Here is a 16,690-nt window from a genome sequence, read left to right as displayed (position 1 = left end):
CATTCATTTTTATGATGTTGCTATTGCTAGCAAGGCCAGTATATATTGCCCATCTTTAACAGCCTTGAGAAGGTGGTTGTGAGCCACCACCTTGAACCACTGCAGTCCTTCTGGTGAAGGTAATCCCACAGTGCTGTATAGCAGACAGTTGAAGCATTTAGACCCAGTAACCCTGAAGGAATGATGACATATTCCCAAGTTAGGATGGTGTGTGACTTGGTGGGAAACCCACAGATGTTGGTGCTCCCATATGTCCTCATTCCCTTATCCTTGTTGCTGGTGGAGATAATGGCTTTGGGGGGTGCTGTTGGACTGGCACAGGCAAGTAACTGCAGTATATTTTTTAGATGGCACACATGGTAGCCAAGGTTCACCAGTGGTGGAGGGAATGAATGTTCAGAGTGGAGGGTAGGGTGCCAAGCAAGTAGGCTGGATGGCATTGAACTTCCTGAGTGTTGTTGGAGTTGAAGTCTTTGAAAAAAGTGGAGAATATTCCATCACATTCCCGACTTATGCCTTGCTCAACCTTTGACCAGTTCTTATAGCCACAATATTTATGTAGCTGGTATATTTGAGTATCTGGTCAATGATGAACCACAAGAAGTTTTAACCCTATCAGTTGTCAAGACTAGGTGTAGACTCTCTTTTTTGGAGATGGTCATTGCCTAGTAACATTTCTGGCACTAATGTTAGAGTCAAAGAATCACGTTATTTGCCTCCTATCAGCCCATACCTGAATATTGTCTTTGTCCTGCTGCATGCAGGTGTGAACTTCTTCACTTTCTTAGGAGTCATGAACGAAACTAAACATCATGTAATCGTCCCAATTTTGTCCTTTTGATGGAAGGAAGAACATTGATGAGGTTGCCCTGAGGAACTCCTGCAGTGACCATCTTGGGGCTGGGATGATTGACTTCCAAAATCCACAGCCACTTTTTTTAGTGCGAGGTATGACTCCAACCACTCGAGTGTTTTGCCTTTGATGTGCTTTGACTTCTGTTTTATAAGGGCTCCTTCATGCCACACTTTTTCAAATGATGCCTCGATGTGAATGGCTTATGTGATCCATGTTTGACCAAGGTTGTGATGAGGTCTACAGCTGAGTGACTCTGGTAAAACTCAACAGGGTACCAGTGATAGGCAAGTCAGTGCTGCTTGATAGCACTGTTGAGGACATCTTCCATCAATTTACTGATCATTAAGGGTATACTGATTGGTCAGTAATTAACCAGATTGAGTATGTGCTGCTTCCCCATTGTTTGGTAGATGCCAATGTTGTAATTACTGGAGAAGCATGGCTAGACAAATGGTTAGTTCTGGAGTGCATCTTCAGTACCGCTAGGATATTGTCTAGTCTAATAGCCTTTACTGCATCCAGTGATCTCAGCTATCTCATGATATAACGTGGAGTGAGTTGAATTAGTTGAAGACTGCCATCTGTGATATTGAGGATCTCAGAAGGAAGCTAAGATGGATCATCTACTCAGCACTTCAGGTGAACATGGTCGCAAATATTTCAGCTTTGTCTGCAGCACTCATATGCTGGACCTGTCGTTGTTGAGGATGGAGATCTTCATAGAGCATCATATGCTTATTGTTTAATTTTCCACCATCATTCACAACTAGATGTGGCAAAATTTTGAACAGATCATGATTCTCTGACATCTGATACCCAACCCCCTGTGAGTGCCCCTCCCTCCCACACAGTCAAGGCCTCTGATCCAAACCTACCTGCCCCCATCTTTACCATACCTTGATCTCCAGGGCATGTCCCAACTCTGGTTGAGGCCAGGTACCAAACTACTGTCCCCCAACTTCAATCACTAATTTTGTCAGTTCTTGATTTCACCACTCCCACCCCAACATTCAAAATGTTGGTCCTGATCTAGATTCCAAATGCCCCAACCTCCCCAATACATCTCAAATGTTGGTCACAATTCTCTTTCCCCACAATGTCCTTAATGTTGGTTTCTCATTTCCACTGTCCATCCCATCCATTGCACTTCTTCAAAATGCACAGCTCTGATAACCAGTTGTAGTCACAGAGCAGACCCAATCACGTCTGTGGCCTTAAACCCATTGAACCCTTTTCTTATTTCTCTATACCACTGCAACTTACTCTGTCTCACATATGCCCATCGATTCTCCTTTGATTCTGTTTGACATTATCCTACACTGAGGTGTACTTGATAATAGCCAATTAACTTATCACAATACCTGTGGGATGTGGGAGGAAACTGTGGCACCCAGAGGAAACACACATGGTCACAAAGAAACTGCGCAAGTTTGGGATAAAATTAACAAATACATTATGTAAAGGATTATAATTGCACAATTTATATTCAGTTTTAGAAATCCAGTCACTTGTTATTGTGTTGGCTTTTATGTTGGCTGCATGGTTTCACCAAGTTGTTGTGATGCTTCCACTGTGCCTGTCACCTGGCCATGAAAGGCGAAGCAGCTATCTGTGCTGCCAGTGATGAACTGTTGTCCTAGAATGGCCATTTTCTGACTGATGCATTCCAACTAAAGTGGCAGTGGTGTGGGAAAGCTGGCTATGGAGTACAAGTGAGTAAATTGTTTGAGAGTCTGTGATGGGAGGAGAATTCCAAGTTTTCTAACATCAGTCCTAAGATTGAACTTTTGCTAGCCTGAAACTCCCCTTGCATTGTGTTACTTTTACAGTTTAATTTCAAGCAATATTGTGGATTAATATTATCTGCACTATTTACTATTAAATAATAAAAGAGCTTGTATTTATGTACCACCTTTCTTTGCTGTGCTGGTTCTAAAGTGCCCCAGATTCAAGAAATCATCACGTAAAGAGTAGTCATTACAATAGGAAGCACAGTAGCCAATATGCACACAGCAAGGTCCCAGAAAGAGCAATGTGATAACGATGAGATTATCAGTTTGCTGAGAGATAAATTTTGACCAGGACATTGGGAAATGCGTTGCTCTTATCTGAAATAGTGTGTTGGGATCTCCTGTGTCTACCTGAGCAAACAAATTTTCAGAAAGTTTTAACATCTCATCCCACATTTGGATTATGATTATTTCTTAGATACCTCTTTCCCAGATTAAAAACTCCTTTGTTCCATTTTTCAAGCTGGTGGCCAGCTGTCAGTTGAAAGGACAGGGTCTTATTAATGCAAGTCAGCAGGCTAAGAGCAAAACATGTGTACCCAAAGAATTAATTTCACCATAGAAATGAGTGCTAGATCAAATTATGCTTTTGTCATTTATACATTATTAGAAGAAAGAGAAGGGAAACATTAATTTATTTAATGTGATGGTCAGCACTTTTGGCTACAATCTTATGAGCTCAGAAGTTGAGTTAGGTAAAAGAATGCCATGCAGAATTGCTCTTCATAAACAACATGACTGTCAAATGCTATCATTACTGTCTGCCGGAATGCTTGTGTAATGAGTAAAAATCACAAAGATCTCTCTTTTCTGTCTTGAGGTTAGGTTTAATTTGAAGTTTATTGAGTCAGGCTGGTTATCTGTGGTGTTCCTATGCTAACCACTAATGCAACAGCTGGATTCATTTAAATTACATCATGTCATCTGTAAGAACCTCCTAACACTGTGTGGGGAAAAGTGGAAACAATGTACTGTGCAGCACCAAAATGTTTGGCAGAATGACTGCCTGGTTATTAATGCTTAATCCAAATTCATGTTTTTGTAATGTCAAAACAGAACTATGAAGTAAGACTTAATCATGATAGCTGCCATCCAAACCATTGTTTGTTCAAAATAAATGTTTTCTCTCAGTTTATGAAGATTTTAAGTATTTACAAGGGATAGGATTGATTTAAATTATTGCAAGACAAAATGCTATGAGCTGCTAGTTCACGGTTGCACTTTTGTACTAGCAAATAACAGCAATTTTATTACCCCTGTAGACCCAGGAGTAGAATACTGGAATGCAGGAAAGATGTCACCAAAAGTGGCATGCAAACTAAATTCCAACTGTGTGTACACTTCAAAAATACCTCTTTGACCTAAAATTACTTGGGATGCATGAGGTCATGAGAAGTGCTGTGTAATTTTTTTTCTGTAGGGTGTCTGCTTGCCACCAAATGATGCCCTCAAAGTCTTTCACAGCTTCCTTTGGAAACAGCGAGGACCAATTGCTCATGTGGATAAGGATCTAGAGAGCTGCCAGTCTTGCAAATCTCTGTGTCTTCTCCTGGTGATTTTGCACAGCTTAGGCTTACAAGCAGAAAGTAGAAAAGGTATGAGGATAGAACATTATAAGAACACGTGCTGCACCCTAGACAGTAACCCTATATTTTCAACATCTTTCTCTAGAAACATTTGCTTGGCTACTACTTATATTTCAATTCCAAAATTATTTTTGTAACTTGACAAATCGATTGAGAAGTAATTGTCCATGCCAGTCTTACTGGTTTTAATTTGCTATTCTTCCTATTTTTCTTCAAAGGAACAAAGTTCATAACTGAAACAACCAAGGGAAGTCACTATTAGAAATTAAGTTAGTTAGTTAGTTTGATTTTATTTTGTTGTACAATATCATTTAAGTAATGTGATTATTTTCAGCAATATCTTCAATGCTCAAGGAATTATTTAGTATTAATATGTAACAAATTCTTTCAGATTTTGGCAGTACTCTTTTTTATTCTGTGCTATTGTTAACCATTTACACTAACACTCTTTTCACTACACCAATTTCCAATTAGAGAATCTCACAATTTGTTCAGAAAGATATTTCATACTTCCAAGCATGAAGAAAATTTAAAAGGAATATGCTTATTTAATAATAGTTAAAAGGACATTTTTATAGCGCAAATCTATGGATTTTACCTGTTTGCTGTTATACTGGCAGTGATGGACTGGCTTCAATGACAATACTTATATATGATCAAATAAAAGTAACTGTTTCCTTTCAAACATAATTGGTTGGTCCTTGTGTCTAAGCTATATGAGCAAGACAAAGATGTACACAACAAAATTATCTCAGGCTTGTCCTGAGCAATACTACTGGAGATTCACTGATTGAAGAGTTCATTACAAGTGGGGCAATGGTGAAGATCAGAAAAAAACATCTGCAATGGAAATAAAAATTGAGCACAATCAATAATGGGTGCTCAAATTTAAAACTATCCCTCCCTAATCTTCTACTAAGACCAGAGCTCAGATGCTTTAGTTCTAGTGGCAGGTTGCTTGTGTAGATGTTGTATAGCTTTGGCAAAAGAAATGAGCCTTGTTGCATGTTGTTATTGAGAGACTTTATTTCCCAGATGGGCACATTGCTTTGCACTATCAATTTCAGTCATGTTGTTTTGATGCTAGTGAGGGTCCTTGAAAGCTTCAGCATAAGCTATTGTAGACATGTCACAGGCATAGCAGATATACAAAGGCTGCTTTGGACTTGAATTTCTTTTGAGAAGCCTCAAAATCCATTGCTAGATTCAAAACTTGGTTGCAACAATTCCATTTAGGTCTGAATCCTGTTCTTGGAAGAACACAGACTCAGTAAGGGAACTAATTCTCTAGTGATGCATTCCAGGAACTTGTAACTTGTATGTAGGATGACATAACCTAAGAGTTCTTGAGCTGTCAGTGGAGTAGTCATAAAATGATCTCAGAATTACTTTTGGGATAGATCCTGTTTCCATCATTTTGTTGTGCAACATTACTGGCCATTGTGATTGTGGTTGAGAAATGTATATTAGTCAAGACACTGGGAAGAATTCCCTTCCTCTTCTTCAACATAGTGGAACGATATCTTTGATGTAATGCCGTTGTTTTTATTTTCATTCAGCTAAAAGAATAGAGCATTGTCTCAATTCAGTATCCCATCTGAAAAATGAATCAAAATCAGATTTATTATCACTGACACATGACGCCTAAGATGGCACCTAAGAGAGCAGCATTCCCTCTGTCCTGCGCTAGAACTTTTCTTCTTTATTTCTGGAATGGACTTGAACTAAGATTTTTCTGACTCTGTGGCAAACATAGAGTCATAACAGTGCAGCACAGGAAAGGGCCTTTTGGCCCAACTCATCCATGCCGACTGTGAAGCCTATCTACACTAATCCTCTTTGCCCAGATTAGGCCCATATCCCTCTATGCCTTTCCTACTCAAGTACCTGTCCAAATGCCTTGTAAACATTGTAATTTTTTCTAGCTCCACAACCTGCTCTGGCAGTTTGTTCCATATGATCACCACCCCTTGTGTGAAAAAATACCCCTCAGATCTCCTTTTAAATTTCTTCCCTCTCACCTTAAGCTTGTGCCCTCTTGCTCTGGATCCTTCTACTCTGGAGGGGGAAAAGATTCTGACTATCTAGCCTATCTATACCCCTTCTAATCTTATAAACCTCCATAAGGTCATCCTTCAGCCTCCTACTTTCCACTGAGAATAAACCCAGCCTATCCAGTCTCTCCTTTTAACCACAGCTCTTCATTCCAGGCAACATCCTACTGAAATGCTTCTTCAAAGATGAAGGGTCTCGACCCAAAACGTCGACTGTCCATTTTTCTCCATAGATGCTGCCTGACCCGCTGAGTTTCTCTGGTGTTTTGTGTGTAACATCCTAGTGAATCTCGTTTGCACTCTTTCCAGTGTTACCACATCCTTCTTGTAGTGTGGCGACCAGAACTGTACATAATATTCCAAGTGCAGCCTAATATTTTATCCAGCTGCAACATGACATCCGAACTCTCATAGCCAATGTCTTAGTCTATGAAGGCAAGCATGTAAAATGCCTTCTACACTACCCCATCCACTTGTTTTGCCATTTTCAAGGAACGTTATCAACTGATTCGTGGTGACCATTTAAAATTTATATCTTAACTGAAGCTGGGGTTAAACTGCTGGTACAAATATCATTCAGTTTATGGTCTACTCCCAGGATATTGATAATGGCATTACCATTACTGAATCAGTAATGGTAATGCCATTGAATATCAGGGGATGATAGCTGGATTTTTTTTTGTTGGATATCGTCATTGCCTGGGACTTGTGTGGTGCGAATGTTACTTGCCACCTATTGGTCCACACCTGGATATTGTCCAGGCCTTGCTGCATCTGGATGCGAAAGGCTTCATTATCTCAGGAGTAGCGAATGATGCTGACCATTATGCAGTGATCGGTGAGCATCCCTCCTTCTGACCTTCGACTGAAGGAAGGTCACTGATGAGGCAGCTGAAGATGGTTGGGCCTAGGACACTACCCTGAGGAACTCCTGCCGGGATGTCCTGTAGCTGAGATGATTGACCTCCAGCCACCACCACCATCTTCCTTTGTGCTAAGTATGATTCCAAGCAGCAGAGGGTTTTCCTCCTGATTCCCATTGACACCAGTTTAGCCAGGGTCCCCCAGCGGCTGCATTTCACTTTATGGTTACTTCAGCTCATATCCAGTGGAACGATACTCCTCTATCCATTGAAGAAGTTGCATGTCTGTGGTGTTGCCTCTCCTTTCTCAGCTATTTCTGCCACAATCGCTGGCCCACACTGTTGCCCTATCATTTGTGAACTGGTTCTGTAGATAGATATTCTATGTCTTTCTCTGCCCCATCCACAGATTTCCAATTCTTGTCTAAACCCTAATCTTTCTTTACCTATCTCTTCCTTCTCCACTTCCCACATCCACTCTATCCTTTCCTCTGGCCATTAATCTATGGTCTCCATTAGCTTCTAACTCAATCTGCCCTCCTTCATAGGTGCACAGCGTCACATTCTTCCCTTGATCCTCATTTATTTACGCTCATTCTTTGATCCTGCTTTACTTGGCTATGACTTTCTGGGTTCAATGGTTTCGTTTATATCAAGGATCATAAATTTACATGCACTTTCTGTCAAGGTTTTCCATTGTAAGTTTCTGTGACCACATTTATAATGGCAACAATCAACATGAAGTTGTTAAATTGTAATTACATTATTCTGCTTGTGGAAGTGCTGGAGTTGTATAGAACTTGCATGTGTGCACAAAGTGTTCAGCATTTCCATCTATCATGCTTTACTGTCACAAATATTTGCCGTAGTACTGACTGAATCCTCCAAGTTGATCTCCAAGATAGGTGGTGTTATAGCCAGTTTGCAGCCTCATATGTGTTAGAGCTACCAAAATTGGGACTGTGACCTGATCCTTGACTGCCCCCAAATGATTGCCACCTCCCTGTCTCAACAACCTTAAGCATTGCAGCTGCTGTGTTCCCCTCTGTGCCTGGAGTCTCCTCCCCCACGCTTTGACATCTAACCTGACCTCAAGCTTTAAGCGCCTGTCCCCTGTGGTGTTAAATGCTACATTCTGGGCTTAAGTTCTTAAAGTGATTTCAACGCTTTTAATTTTAAAAGTGTTGAAATCCTTTTCAGTTGCTTCTTACCAATGTCCAGGAACACATTTTGCAAGTTCTTTAAACTACAATGTGGTCAGCTTATGCCAAAGGGAGAGTGGCTATGGTTAGCAGGGTGGGGCTTGGGGGGAAGGATCAATTTAAAAGATGAGGAAGGCTATTTTATTAAAAGTATTCTGCAATGTTTTCCCCAGTTACCTTTGAATGAACTCTTTTAAGAAGACTTTTCAATACTGCCACATCCAACTACTAACCTGTCTCATAATTCAGAAGCACCGATGATTAGTGGGGCAAATGAGAGGGGTAGAGGTGATGTGGGGATGGGAGAGAAGTGAGAAGATGAAGCATTGATTTGGAGAATGCATAAATGAATGCTCAACTATATCTGTGGAAAGGGGAACAGAAGAGAATTAGAGTAACATTGGGAAGAAAGTGAATCAGCAGAGGACTACAGTTGTTTATGGAGAAAAAACTCCATCTGGTAGAAAGCTGTGTTAACCTTGGGAGGAAACTGGTGGTAGAGTGTTATAGGAGTCCCATGAGGAAGTTAACCCTGAGAGCCTAGTGATAGATCCTTGATGCAGTTCAGGAGGAGGGCGGGAACAGAGGGGGAGGGGAAACCAGGAGAGAAATGCTGCTGTTCTGAAGTTGGAATTGACATTTGAGGACACGAAAAGCATATCTCAGATTATAATGGCAATGGTGCTTTCTGGACTTCTATAGGTTAATTAAATGTAGTTCCACAATATTGTATCCCAACATTAATTGTTTTTAAAAATAGACTTGGTTTACCTTGAAAAGTAGCATGAGGTTATTAATTCTGAGAAGGAAGTTGATAAATAAATGTAGATGCATCATCTCTATGAATTCTTTAAGATTAGCACAGCATCTTTAGTGTCAAAGTGATTCTTATGTATTGAACAGAAATGGAAAACATTTGTTTTCTTTCAAATATGCAGGATTGAGTTTACCCCCAGAAGTTGACACAGGGTAAGCTATTGGTTGAACTACTCTTTGATCAATTGTTGAATAGTTACCTGCCTCACCTTGGGTAGCTGTGATAAATGTTGCAATGCAATCGAAATATTTTCAAGTACAAGATAAAAGTTGTAAATAACGACCCTAACATGGTGAACCAAGACATTTATTGCTCAACTTCTTTGACCTTGAACTCTAAGCAAACACACTAAGTAAGCTTTTCAAAGTAATCATTGTATGGACAAAGTCATTAGAACTTTTTTTCTGCAGCATATTTTGAAACAATAATTGGATATTTAAACTTAGGGTTTTGTATATACAGCATATCTAAAAGACATGGAGCTGGATTTAATACTCTTAAATGGCTCAGTAATTTCTCCATCTTTTAAGTAGAACTACATTATTCTTCATGCCTTTATTCAGCACCGAGGGAATGTTAAAATTTCTTGTATATCAGTGTATCTGAATTATATATGAACTAAAAGAAGCTCTAAACTATTTTATATTATTAATAAAAAATATAGGCCCGGAACTGTCTGCTGGCAATATTGGTGGAAAATGGCACTTAATACATATATTTGATATTCTTCTCTTCATTACTTTAGCAAAGACATTTAAAGTAAATGTATTAATCCAAGATGTAAAATAGGAACCAACATATTGAAGTCATTCAGAAAGTGATTATCTGCTAGTATTGGTGAATCTCATTCCTAGGCTATAGTTACAACACCATTTATATTTATTCATTAAAGTTGACGTGATTTTAATGGTCTGCCATGTTGAGCATACCTGGCACTGCTCCCCAGCTTTATGCACAGCAGAGGGCAATGGGGTACTAGTAACATATGCAAAATCACAAGTAGGCTCAAATGCTTGCAGCCTGTGCATCAGTTGTCCAATTGGATCCTTAAGGCTCTGAAATAAAAACAGAAAATGCTAAAAACACCCAGCAGGTTAGGCAGCATCTGTGGAAGCAGAATCGTTGTCATGTTTCAGGTTGAAGACCCTTCATTTTCAACCTGAAATGTTAACACTTTCTCTTCCAGCAAATGCTACTTGACCTCCTGAATGTGTCGGTATTTTCTGTTTGTATTTCAAATTTTCAGTATCTACAGATGTTTTTGATTTTCCTTAGGGTGCTGATGATCACGCAAATTAATGGAGGTCTCCACCTTATTAGGGGAGCACTTTGACACACTCTGTGAATAGTTCCCATAAAAAGTGACTGATGCCAGGGTGACTACTTGAATTGTGTCTGAGGTCTTAAAAGTATAAGATTGATTTTAGTATACCTATGTACAGTTTACTATTTGCCTGTGTTCTTCTGTGAAAGAGGTTAAAGTGAATGAAACTTGTTGAAGCCTTCCATCTCGGCTAAACTGCAATTTTATGAAGCATTGAAAACTGAAATGCTGAAACTGGAAAATCCCAAGCACATTGTACTAATACTCTGGTGTCCAAGTCGGATGCAATACCAAATGAAAAATACTTTACCTCTCCAGACAGACAGTTATGTTACTAGATGGATTCCTTATTTAGGTTGATGGGAATTAAGATGGTAAAATGATGTTTAACACACTTGTTTGGTGTTCAGCCCTCCATTACTTTAGCAGGGGATTTAAAATAAATATATTAATTGCAGAAATAAAAAGGCTATCTGTTGCCTCTGTAAATCCCCTGCTAAAGTAATGGAGCTTCAGTTTTGGGAGCACCTATTCATGTCTGCCAGGTATCAGCACATGTTACGTTCAGTAAAAAAAAACCTGAAAGATAGGAGGGAAATTCATTTTCATTATCAATAGCACAATAGTACCAGCTACTCCCCCCACCCCCCGACCCCTGCTATCATTGGATAAATTAGTATCATTGCTCCCTTAATCACCTGGTCCCAGATGTTTCTTTTTAAGAACTCAGCTAATTAACATTAATTTTAAAATATAAATTTATCTTAGACACTTAACCAAAGATATTACAGTTCTGTTTTAGTTTGACGTGATGCAGAACATTATTTTCAGAAATCCAATAAAGTATTTTTAAAAAAAGTAGGAAGAATTCAGCAGGTCAGGCAGCATCTGTGGAAGCAACAGGTGTCATTTCAGGTCGAGACCCTGCATCAGGACTGAGTGGGAAGAGGAAAGATTGCCAATATACAGCAGTATATAGGGGGTTAGATAGAGGCTGGTACATGATAAGTGAAAGCAGATGGGAAGGGAAAGATGGTTTTCAGGTAACCCACACCCATGGCCTACACACACACACACACACACACACACACACACACACACACACACACACACACACACACACACACACACACACACACACACACACCCATACTGCTATATATTGGCAATCTTTCCTTTTCCCTCTCAATCCTAATGAAGGGTCTAGACCAGATGCGTCAATTTATACCTGTTACCTCCACAGATGCTGCTTGATCCAGTGTTCTGTTTTTTGTTCCAGATTCCAGCATTTGTAGTCTCCTTTGTCTTCAAAGTATGTTTCAGTTTAAGCTTCTCCCATGTTTTGATATCCATCACAAACCATGGAATCAATATAAGAAACCTGAAAGAGGTTCTTTTATTATTTGCATCTCATAGCAAGCATAACCTGTTGAACGTTTTGTAAAGATCATTAGCTCACTCACATTCTTATTTACTTTTCTTGCCTGATCAGTTTCAGGATATAGCTAATGTCTTAAGTAGGACTGCCAACCACTATTGCAATGAAACTATACTTCAGAGTTCATTAATTATCACCTTCAGCAATTCTGTTAGACCAATCCATCACCATTACAAACAATAGGTTACCTCAATTCTGTTGCAGGAACAAGATCAGCCTCTTTTCTTATCTGCCTTCCTGCTAGCTTTCCAGTTCACTGCATCTTCAAATAGCCTCTGATTGAAAAGATTGGCACTAAACTCATGTCTTGTATTTATTTAAGATGTACTTGAACGCATGATTTGATTTTATCCTTTAAATCACCTGTCTCATATGTGTCTATCATAAAGCAACTTCCAGTTAATTATTCTGATTGTTGTATGAACACATATTATTAATGACCTTCCATTGTCTGCTGTCATTACTTAAGCAATTCCAAGAAACAGAGTTTCTAAAGGAGTATGTTAAATGTTAGAAAATACACCTTTGCATTTAAGACTTTGATTCCATCTCTTGTGATTTTGAAATATTGGAGTATGAAAAACTCATAAATTTGGATTAATCAGAGTTTTATGTGTCTTTAATGCAACAGTGTTTCTTTTCAAAATTCTAAGAACCCCTTAGAAAATATTCCTTTGATTCATAAACAAATGAAAATAGGTTAATCAAAAGAGGATTGTCACCTTGCCAGTTGGATATGTTTTTATGTTAAACAGTTTACATTTTCATTTAAATTTTTTGAATCACTTTATAAAAATGGTATTACTCGGCTTTAACAATGGCTTTGGTACTTTAAGAGGATTTACAAAACTTAGAGATCTCTTTCTGGTTATTTCTACCTGTAGATGATTACAACATAGGTATTCTGGCAGACCAATTGATGTAGATAACAAGGCTCCAATATTAACATATTGTGGGGATGACATCTTACTCAAGGATACTTGCCCATCTTTTGGAAATCATGTGGTACATCCATTCAGTCAGTATCAAGTAGGCCTTTAACAAAAGATTTCAGTACAACCAAACCATTGTTTTTTTCTTGTGGGACTTGCATTCTTTTTAACTGAAGCTTGCCAGATTTATAGCAAACTGCGTGTGCCATTGTAATTACTTTCCGTGAAGAAAATCTTATTGCATTCAATAAGAATTGTCATTGAAGAAGTATTCTGCCTTTCAAAATGACTGAGTCATGTACATGGATTGGTAGTTATTGTGTCTGCCTTTATCAAACTAGTCTCAGGAAGATGCTAAAAGGCATATTGCATGGCATGATAAGGAGGCACGTGAGCAATTGTGAAAAAGACCACACTGTAAGATTATTTTTATAAAATATTAGTTCCAAGGAAAGCTTCATCTGCCAATATGATAGAGTAATTCCTTACATGAAAAGTGCTGGAGTTATGAATTTCTGTTTTGAAAATGAAACAGAAAGATAGCTCTTAATTGAACTGCTAAACTGCATTTTAAGCACTATCCTATTCAATAACTAGCAACATTAACTCCATGGGAAAGCAAAAGTCCAAAGAAAAATTCTGTGTTAGTATCAAGGAAATTCAATAAAATTCTTCCATTTAATTAGGTAAGAAAGCAAGTTATATAATGCTTCATTTAACTTATTTCTCACCCCTCTCTCCATCCTTATCTTTTGTTTGAAATATTCCAATACTTCTGCATGCTTATTTAGCAACAACTGAACATGCCAACAACAATCAACAAGCCAGGCAGTATCAATGATTTAAGAACACATATAAGAACCATATAACACATATAAGAACCATATAAGAACACACATTTTAACTGTTGAAAGTTTCTCAACTTGTCTGTTTTCCACTTGAGAAACTTCTTGACTTCTTGCAGATATACATGTGCATAGAAATTTGAAGCCGTCATCTCCTTTCTTAAGTTTATCATCCTGCCCTGTTGAAACTAATAACACATGATTGCCTTGAAGTTAGAAAACAATTATCGTATCTGCTGGGAATCTGAAATATAAACAGAAAGAGCTAGAAATAGTCAGCAAGTTGGGCAGTATCTGTGGAGAGAGAAACAGCATTAATGATTCAGATCATTGATGCTGCCCGAGGCGCTGAGTAAGTCCAGATTTTTTTTGCTGGAGCTACTCAGCTATTTCAGTTTCCTAATTTTCTGGTCTCCTTTCTTCTTAAGATCTTTCCTGCCTCAAATTCAGATACATTTGCAAAAGCATCAAGATATGTATGTTAAAATCTTAAATTGTATTTTCCTCTGTCTCTCCAACTTAATTCCATGCTACTGCCATTTCCGCTTTGCAAGTATGCAAATAACTGCTTCCTTTGTACAGCTGCCACCTATCCCAGAATATGTCTTTGTATCCTAGAGATCTGAAATGCACCTCTTTATGTAGTCCTTAAAGCCTTTCCCAAACTAGCCAGGTATAAGACACAGGGAACAATTCCTTATGTCCTGCTCTTTAATCTAATCCTTCACTTTTTAAACTCCCTTTTAAAATCTCAAACCTGATCTTGTCTTATGTCACAGAATTTTACTGGAATGATTTCTGATAGTTGTGGATCCAGCTCAGCACATCCCCTCCATGGATTCTGTGTATACTTCTCGCTGTCTCGGTAAAGCAGCCTGCATAATCAAAGATCCCACCCACCCCGGACATTGTCTCTTTTCCCCTCACCCATTGGGCAGAAGATACAAAAGCCTGAAAGCATGTACCACCAGGCTCAAGGACAGCTTTTACCCTGTTGAGTGGTTCCCTAGTACAATAAGATGAACTCTTGACCTCACAATCAACCTCGTTATGACCTTGCACCATATTGTCTACCTGCACTGCACTTTCTCTGTAGCTGTTACACTTTATTCTGCATTCTGTTATCATTTTACCTGTACTACCTCAATGCACTGTGTAATGAATTGATCTGTATGAACAGTATGCAAGACAAGCTTTTCACTGTACCTCGGTACATGTGACAATATTAAACCTATTCCAATTCCAATCATCTCCCCCATCCCTCAGCCAGGAATTTTCTCCACCTATCCTAAATTTCCATCATTAAAACTAAGGAGGCAACATGCTCTCTAGAACTCATGCTTGCAATTGCAGAAAAGACTATTTACGCATTCTGATTTTCTGCTTTTACGTTTTGAATGTTATTACTTCCTCCATCCAGGTAACTTACTATCCCTCCTTCCCTCAGGTAAGCACATGCTCCAAAGAGCCACGTTAGTAGTAATTTCCCTAAAACACCTGAAAGATCCACCTTCCTTTGTACAGGTTACACATCAGTATACTATGTGATATGCTTAATGAACAAAGATATATATTTTTGAGTAGGGTCTCAATCACCCTTCAGAGTAGCCACTAAGTGCACTACATGTACCACCTCTCACAGTATTTATCTTTTCAGATTGAAAGTAAGGTTTTCTTTATAAATTGTTTAATGCTTTCTGATTATGGTGATCTTACACATTACATTGCCTCTCCCGGGGACTGACATTGCTTAGGAGAGGCATTACTTTTATGTGGTACATGAAGAGGCCAGTGGAAGCAACAGCCTAATATCAAATATTATCGACAGTTAAAAGAATGACTAATGTGAAGTTTACAGCACTGTAAACATGAAATAATGCTTTTGATTTGGGGAAGACACTTGCTGTCATAGAATGAAAAAGACTGGATTAGAGAAGTATTCTATCATTTTAATATATATGATGTACTTTTATTTAGCCACTTAAATTACCTTTTGGAAATGTGCACTAATTTGACCATCTTGGAAGACCATCATCCATGTTCTTATTTAAAAAAAACAGATCCAACCATTTACTGTGGCTGTGTCTCCAGACATGCTGCTTCTCTTCACCTCCTTTCACTGAGCATTGTGACTACAAAGATCACGTTTAACTTTTTTAACTGGCAGATATCCCATTGGCTTGAAGCCAGATCCTGTAAGCGTGCTGTTCACATCATTTTCACTGTAGTGCTGAAAACACCAAAGCTAGCTGGCAAAATATAATTTCACTGATCATCATCTACTAATGTTAACTATGCTATATTAATGGAATAACTATACAAAACAAAACAATATTTTATATGCTACTGAATTTTTCACTATTTCTTCCCTGTAGGTATGACATCTGCACCTATAAAAATAAGCCTTGTGGAACGCTGGGTAAGATTTTACTGCTGCAACTAACGAATGTTCTTATATTGTTTCCCAATAGTCTTATTGATCTATTAAATTTCTTTTAATTTTGATGCCAGTTTTTTTAAATTAAACTGCAAAGATAAAAGTATTTATTTTTGTGGTGTTTCATATGAACCTTTAGATTTACATAGCACTTAAATTAGATGAAGTATTGTTTTCTTTCTTTACAATATATTTCTGCCACAAAAAGTCAATTCTATTATGTTTTTTCTCAACCTGGAGCACTGTGCTAATATAAACAAAATATGTGATATTTGCACTGGTATTGCACGAGTGAATATAATCTTGTATCTTTTTTTTCATGGTAACAACTGTTCTATCCTTTCATCGTTTACATATCATTTTCAGAAGACTACCACAATTGAGTGACTGATCTTATTGACTGATATTATTACAGGTCCTCCCCAGCTTATGAACGCCCGACTTATGTATACCCTGTACATATAAACAAGTGTTTGGAAGTCCGGCGGTATGGATTTGCCAGCTGCTGCAGGGCTGCCAGCATCTTCTTCCGTGTGGGAACTCAGT

The 16,690-nt window shown here is 38.4% G+C and overlaps 1 protein-coding gene across 1 annotated transcript in view; it reads left to right on the top strand.

The window, feature by feature from the left end:
• adamts6 (ADAM metallopeptidase with thrombospondin type 1 motif, 6) overlaps positions 1 to 16,690 on the top strand; it is a 205,852-nt gene that overhangs the window by 78,024 nt on the left and 111,138 nt on the right. The window contains exon 7 of the mRNA XM_052044773.1: positions 16,083 to 16,126. Within this exon, the coding sequence (XP_051900733.1) occupies positions 16,083 to 16,126 (44 nt within the window). The remainder of the gene's footprint in view (positions 1 to 16,082; positions 16,127 to 16,690) is intronic.

Source organism: Pristis pectinata, chromosome 2, assembly GCF_009764475.1.
Source record: "Pristis pectinata isolate sPriPec2 chromosome 2, sPriPec2.1.pri, whole genome shotgun sequence".
Lineage (NCBI taxonomy): Eukaryota > Metazoa > Chordata > Chondrichthyes > Rhinopristiformes > Pristidae > Pristis > Pristis pectinata.
The sequence above is the reverse complement of the archived record's forward strand: the minus strand, read 5'-3'. Positions and strand labels throughout refer to the sequence as shown.